The sequence below is a fragment of the Rhyacophila brunnea genome, unplaced genomic scaffold (genome assembly GCF_057557595.1).
Source record: "Rhyacophila brunnea isolate RB1 unplaced genomic scaffold, BYU_Rbru_1.0 scaffold_21, whole genome shotgun sequence".
NCBI lineage: Eukaryota > Metazoa > Arthropoda > Insecta > Trichoptera > Rhyacophilidae > Rhyacophila > Rhyacophila brunnea.
In genome coordinates this window covers 24605370-24612974 of record NW_028232871.1, presented here as the reverse complement: position 1 = coordinate 24612974, position 7605 = coordinate 24605370, and the positions used below count along the sequence as shown (strand labels likewise).

The 7605-nt window shown below is 35.0% G+C and overlaps 1 protein-coding gene across 1 annotated transcript; it reads left to right on the top strand.

The window, feature by feature from the left end:
• Positions 1 to 373: 373 nt before the first annotated feature.
• LOC147070886 (uncharacterized) lies at positions 374 to 2290 on the top strand. The gene has a single exon (XM_085949258.1). It carries the CDS (start codon positions 374 to 376, stop codon positions 2288 to 2290), a length of 1917 nt encoding a protein of 638 aa, XP_085805384.1.
• The last annotated feature ends 5315 nt before the right edge of the window (positions 2291 to 7605 follow it).

Below are 7605 nucleotides of genomic sequence, written 5' to 3'. Positions count from 1 at the left end.
TAAGTGTTTATCAATAAACTGACGATTTAAATGATTGCGGGAAAGAGCCAGGCATTTGAATTTAAAATTTAATTTAAGGTTAATTGTTCGTTGTCTTTGTTTAAAGGGTGCCAACATTTGGTATCGTGATTGAGTAGTTTTCCTATTATTGGCACATGTGCTAATAATTGGTTATTTTGATAAAGTATTATTTTTAACAGATTTTAATTTCTATAGCCTATATCATTAAGGCTCTAAGTAATTCCATTGATAAAAATGTGTTACACTCGTTTTTTCCAAATGTTAGCCCCATGCTAATAATTGGTTTTGGCTTGTGCCAATAATAGGGTTAAATTATAGCTTGTGTCTTTATTTTCAGACTGTAGTATTCAAAATGGATCCAGTTAATGTGAAAAAGAGGAAAGAGAAGAAGAAGACTCTCGACAACACAATAATAAAAAGAAAAATATACAACCATGATAACTTGGTAAAAGCACTTGAGGCTGTAAAGTGCGGTATGAGTAAAAAACTGGCCGCAAAAACCTTTCATGTACCGAGAGGAACTATTCAGTTCAGGTTACGGAAAGTAGATCATCAAGACCTTCCAGGACCAAGTACAGTATTGATTAAAAACGAGGAAGAGACTTTGGTGAAATGGACTAAAGACTGTTGCCGCAAAGGATTCCCTAGAAGAAAACTAGATGTTCAATTGAGTGTTGCACATTTCATAAAGAAAGCAAATAGAAAGAATCCATTCAAAGATGGAATACCTGGTAATAAATGGTACCAACTCTTTTTGCATCGTCATCCCGGATTAAGTATACGTGCACCTGAAGCAGTCACAGCATCAAGTGCGGCAGTGTCAGAGCAAGATATAAGAAACTGGTTCATTGGAATTGAAACCTACTTAAAAGACAACAGTTACTTTACCATTCTCTCGGATCCAAGTCGCGTGTTCAACGGTGACGAGTCAAACTTTCAGCTATGCCCAAAAAGTGGAAAGGTTATTGCAATGAGAGGTGAGAAGGATGTTTATGAAGTAGACCATGCATCTGCCAAATCTGCTCTAACAGTTCTATTCACGTTTTCTGCCAATGGAGATACCACGCCTCCAATGATCATATTTCCGAATAAAAGGTTACCTAAGGATATAACATTAAATGTGCCAGGAGACTGGGGTATTGGTTTGAGCGATTTGGGATGGATGAAGGCAGAGGTATTTTATGATTATATAAAAAACGTTTTACACCCTTATCTATTGAAAACAAAAAGACAACTCCCCGTTTTACTTTTTGTTGACGGACACAAAACGCACCTCTCTCTGGAAGTGAGTGAACTGTGTAAAAGCTTGGACATAGTTCTGGTAGCTTTATATCCAAACGCAACAAGATTGTTGCAACCAGCCGATGTTTCAGCATTCAGGCCACTTAAGCAAGCTTGGAAAGAAAGTGTATTGAAGTGGAGGCGTGAAAACCCCTTAGCTGCACTCCCAAAAACAGATTTTGTTCCTGTGCTCAAGGAAGCTGTCGTAAACGTCATTAAGCCTTCTACTGTTATAAATGATTTTAGAACCACCAGTTTATGTCCATGGAATTGTGATGCAATCAATTTTAACAAATGCCTAGCACGTCAGAAAACTGTTGAAAATTCAAATACCGAAGAGAAGAACAATGACAATTTCAAAGAAAAGTCTCTATCAAAAGATACGTTTTATAACATAGTGGGAGAGAAAAAATTGAATGCCTTACAAACTCTTACCGAAGACTTTCTAATAGACAGTGACAAAATCCTGAAAAAGCTTTTGAACTATTTCCAACATGATGAAAAGCACCAAGAATCAGAAATATTACATGAGGACAACCTTACAGAAGAAATCACTATAGAAGAGATGCCAATTTTATTTATGGATATCCTTGATAACTCACAGTTTGATTTAGTTACTGTGCAGAAATCTATTGAAGAAATGGGAAAAAACAAATTTGAAAGAAAAGAACACAAAACTTTGTTTGAAAGTGACTTAGTTACTTTAGATAAAAACGAAATGGAGATTCCAGAAAGTGATTTAATAGCAACGTGCAAAGAACATGTAGTTAAAGAATGCGAGATTATGGATATTATTAGTCAACAGAAAGAATATTTAACCCCTGTAAAATTAAGTGACGTTTTAGTAAAACCGAAAACACCTCAAAGAAAAGGCGTTAAGCAAAGTGAAAGAGTTTCCTTTGTCTTAACTTCAGACGAATGGCAAAGCAAGGAAACCCAGAAACGGAGAGAAAAAAGTCTTAAAGAAGAACAAGTCAAGAAAAGATAAGAGGAGAGAATCCAAAAACAAAAGGAAGTGAAAACTAAACAAGGAGAAAAGAAAAACCTTACAAAAAAAACAGCAACAACGTTAATAAATAAACAGAGTAAGAAAGTGCAGTTCGGACCTGTGCAAAATACAACTAAAAGAGAATGTCAAGTGGAAAGAGAACTTAATGTAAAAAAAGAGAATATGATACCCGAAACGAAAAGAATCAAAGTACTGGCCGATATAAGATTGAACAAGCCTCTGGTGCCAATAGTTAACCAACAAGTCTCAAATCCCATAGTTGATGAAGACAAGAAAAATGATGGGATTAGAGATCCTTTTGATAAAATTTTAAGCAGTCGTAAGAAATCATACATGCTGGAAGAACTTTAAGCCATTTTAAATGATGATGATTAAATATTTAAGCGGTTAACATCATAAGAACTTACGTAATTAATTTTAGACACCTAAATATTTTTTGAGAATCTTTTGATCTCAATTAGTTCCTGAATTTATTTAAATATAATCATTATTTCTTTTGAGGTTTTTTAAAAATAATGTTACCTAATAATAAATGTATGAATAATAGTGTAAAACGTGTTTAATTTGCATGATTAATACACTTTTTTGGATCTCTATTAACTGTGCCAATAATTGGAAAAGGTTGTGTCAATAATAGGAAAAAGTATGCCAATAATTGGAGTAAGGGCCAAACTCAGGAAATATCACAATTGTGTGTATATGCACAATACAAAAGTGTTATTGGAAGTATTCAAATAAAACTTAAGTAAACATATTATTTAAATCAGAAACTTAGGAACTTAGAAAGATAATTGATAGAATACTGTGCGAACTTGAACTGCTCAGTTCCCTTAAAGTGCCAATAATTGGGTGCTTCACCCTACGTACGACTAACAAAGTTTATTGTGCACTAAATAGTGCACAATGGCGGATCTTAACAGCCTACCTCCACCCTTCGCTACTGCCGCTAGGTGGCAGGACTACTTGTTTCGCTTTAACAAAAAGCGTCAAATTAATTTCTTCTTTTCTTTCTTTCGACCATGTCCGATCCTTATAGGATCATATGGGCCTCCACAGAGTAGAGGTTTGTATTGACAGATTTTATTTTTTACGAGAAATGGATGTCAGCCACGTGCTCAACCTATTAGGTCCATACCCTGACACACACAAATTGAAAAACAATATGTGTACTTACCAGACCCAGAATTCGAACTTATAAAATTTATATTTTGGTTGTGTTTTGTAAACCCAAATGGTTAGAAATCCCTGGTATACAGTACTTCGACCACATTTCCCACATTCATTTATCAATGCTAGAGATTTTAATCGTTCATTTGTCTCATCTGTGTCTTAAATGAATGTGTGAATCATGAGGGGCGGATGATATAAAAACAAAATACCAACATTTCTTTTAAAATAGTTATATTATTGTTACCAACTTCCATACACCTTCATAACTATGTTGGCTGTGATGAAACGTACATATTATAATAATATTGTTTGGCCAAAATCACCGTCATCTGAACAAAGTCCAACGTCGTTTCTTTGCTATCGATATGACGAGTGGATGCATGGTTCTTTTTTCTTCTATATTCTTACATCATCTATTTTGGAAGCTCGATATACGTTTTTTCTTCACCTCAGTAAAATGCCTTGACTCACTATTCTAATGTAGCACCGTCAGAATGCAAGCTTCGAACAGGTGGCATTTGGGTTTACTCACGACTCGATAAAAATCAAATTGTTATATAAAGACTTTTGTTATCTCATTGTTTTAATATTATAATCACCATCATCATCACTGTTGAATGAATGCCTCCCCTAGCTTCCTCCACTCTTTTCAGATCCTAGTTTTTAGCTGCCACGTACCTACATGAGTTCATCTATCCAGCGGGTTTTAGGGCGTTTAGTGCCCCTTGGGTACCACTGTATGACGGCATTTGTCCAGCGGTTATCCACTCGCTGAGCGTCATACCCAGCCCATTGGAATTGTGTCTGATTTATTTTGTGATCTTTACGCATAATGTCCAACATGCACCTTTCCATGCCACGTTATACTAGTCATATTTTTGATTTCTCTTACATCGAGAATCCATGCGTTGGTAGCACACATTGGTTGAACACGTTACGCTTAAGACACAATGGGAGGTCACTTAAGAAGATACTATGCAGGCCATGGCCTCCACAAGGGGGGGACTTACAGGGCTCTGGGGAGACCTGTTATAAGTGTGAGCAAATACACATCACAAATTTTATCGAATGGTAAAAAAGTCGCCTGCGGCGCTATTTTACTATAAAAGTATTGACATTTTGAAATATGTGATTGTGTGATGCAATTTTGACAACTCCATAATTCAGGTGAATGCATTCAAGAATAGAAAAAATCGCTAAAAATCCACTGAATTCCCTTAATTTTATCTAGAAACAGCGTTTGGAAAACGATTCTGAAGATCGACACACTGCCTTTAACCCTGCGATAGGTAGGGGGGCCGCCAAAAATCCTGGTCTGGGGGGGGGGCGCTTCAGGATATGGTTCCATGATGCAAGCGCCCAAATATATTTTGCTTGACAAGTGGCCATCCGCTAGACAAATGCAGTCATATAGTGGTACTCAAGGGGAACTAAGCGGCCACAGCTCTAAAATCCGCTGATGTACATGGCGGAGAATAAACTACGGTCCAAGAGGAGTAGAAGGAGCTGGGGGAGATTTTTAACCAGCAGTGAATCGAACCCAGAATCACAGAACAAAAATCGTGTAAAGAAATATATTTTTAATTTTTTTTTTTTAAATATGCCATTTACTACACGACGGTTGGCATTCAACCTCTAAAATATCGTATTATTATGTTAATAATATAACAGCAATTGTCATACAGGTCAACATTACTGTGTGTATGTAGGTACTTAATACGCAATATTATGTGTCATCCACATTAGATGTTGTCTCGTTGTTCGGCTCCTTCTTCCATGCGCGAGATGGTAGGGTGCTGATGATGACAAAGCTGCGACGCCGGAGCGGTTGTCGCGCCATCTGGCGACGCCTCGATACCACTTCCCTTCAGCTAACCTCACAGTGATCATTCCAAACACCACGTGTCCCTCAAATGCAGTCAGTGTTTATAGTATATTATACTAATGAATTTTCGGTGACTTTCAATAGGGTCGTCAAACCCTTTACAATAATTAATTAAGTAATTAGATATTTATTTCTTTTTTTTCCAAATTCACTTTCATAGACAGTGTACATAATATGTAAGAAATCGTAACAGCTTTTAAAAGAGTCAAAATCAAATGGAAACTCAAATAAAAAGTTTTACCGAATGTAACAAATTTATTTATTTTACATAATATAGTAAAGTTTACAAATTTTAATCTCAAGACTCACACAACATGGCATGGAGGAGGAAAACCAGCGAACACAAAATTAATGGGTACTGGCTTACCCTGCTGAGTGTAGTATATCTGGAGTATGGAGAAATATCGGATAAACTTAAAAACGTGTTAAAGAATATTTTATTTTCGACAGTTTCAATTCAATTCAAATGTATTTTACATATAGTGAACATTACAAATTATAAAATTAAGACGTTCACAACGTGACGTTTAGAAACAAAGGAATAGTATTAAAACAGTATAATATACTTATTATATAAAAAATGCAGAAAGTAAATACAAAAATTATTAAGTAGATACATAGAAATTTATAAAACAACGCACACCTAATACTTATCCGCACGTAGGTGGAATATATCAACATTCGAAGCGAATTGGTTGAACAGAGTTATTGCCCTCCCAATTGGCATCACCAATAGCAGGTGAGTTCTGCACCTTATGCTTCCAATGTCTAAGATAGTTATCGCTATATATAGATGACGCACATGTCAATATTATCAAGAATGGCAGATGTTTATAAATAATGAATTTATAATATTCAAGTTTGTTAAATATCTAATGAATGAGAATATTTAAAGAAATATATAACCACTAGAAAAAATCACCGGACATCCAACACCCGGACACCGGGGGGGGGGGGGGAATCCAAGACATTGTGTACTATCCTGGTTGAGGTTCACGTGCTTTTCAGGGCATGGTCTTACGTCTAACTAAACCGAGACAATTGGCAACCCTACATACGTATCACAATGATTGCCATTTAATGCTCTACAATTTTTTCGCGTGCTAAATGTTGCTCATGTGATATAGATTTACCAACGCTGATCTATTAATTACCCATCAATGTCTAATTATACACAATATATAATACACCATAATTACTATACTATGCTTACCTCATTTCCATAATATAGAGTTCACCTCCTCATTAGAAACACTAGACAGTACTGCTAAATTGTATTACCTTATACTTATATATATATTTTTACAACGTTTTTTATTATTGCAACGTTTTTATTAGCTCACATTCTTGTTTGTCCGGTGGTTCTTTTATCCAGTACAAATCTTGCAATCGATTTTTAACTAACTTCCCGACTAGCTAGACATTTGAAACTTTTAGAATATATCAGAACACGATGCCAATGCATTCTTTTAATACTTTTAGCCATCTTTAAGTAGAATTGAATTCATTTTCAGCTAATTCTGTTTTGTATGAAAAGTTATTTCGGAAGAAATCCGTAATCCAATCCACTATTATTGGTTGCTAAGGGGGTGGTCCTAGCAACTAAATTATTAATAGATATATACGTGCGTTAATATGGAAATCAAAATTACATTTCAGTATTCTATATTTGTTTGTTTTTTTATTTACTTCATATCAAGTACAAGTTTAAACATATTGAGCATAATTCAACAGAAAATTCAAAAACGTTGTATATGAAAAGTTTTTTCTATCTTGTAATTATTCTTGAATTATCTGCAATGCATGAGAGAAAACATTTGAAAACATGTAAGAGAAAAAGCGAGATGTAGGTACTACATACACAATAATATGCAAACCCAAATTCTAAATTTGAAAATAGAAAGAATCGATTATTTTAATCGGGCCACGAAAAAAAACAAAATATGATAATCTCATAATATTTTGACAGATGCTTACAATGTCGAATGATTAATAAATTAGTATGTTATCTAAGAAATTTGACGGTTATTATAATAGGGATAGAGTGCTGTGATCTATTGTAACCGGCAACATACACAACCCAGTTACGAAGGGTGGAGGTAGGCGGTTAAGATCCGGTATAAATATTGCATAATAATCTATGTCAAACATATTTGTTTTCATTAGACTAAGACTACAATCACGTGTTTGTAGATAGTGTCGGTTTAAAAATCAATTAAACCCAGCCTAATCCAAGCCA

What these genes read in the sequence shown, in the direction of transcription:
- LOC147070886 (XM_085949258.1), top strand. Translation starts at nt 374, where the DNA reads ATGGATCCAGTTAATGTGAAAAAGAGGAAAGAGAAGAAGAAGACTCTC.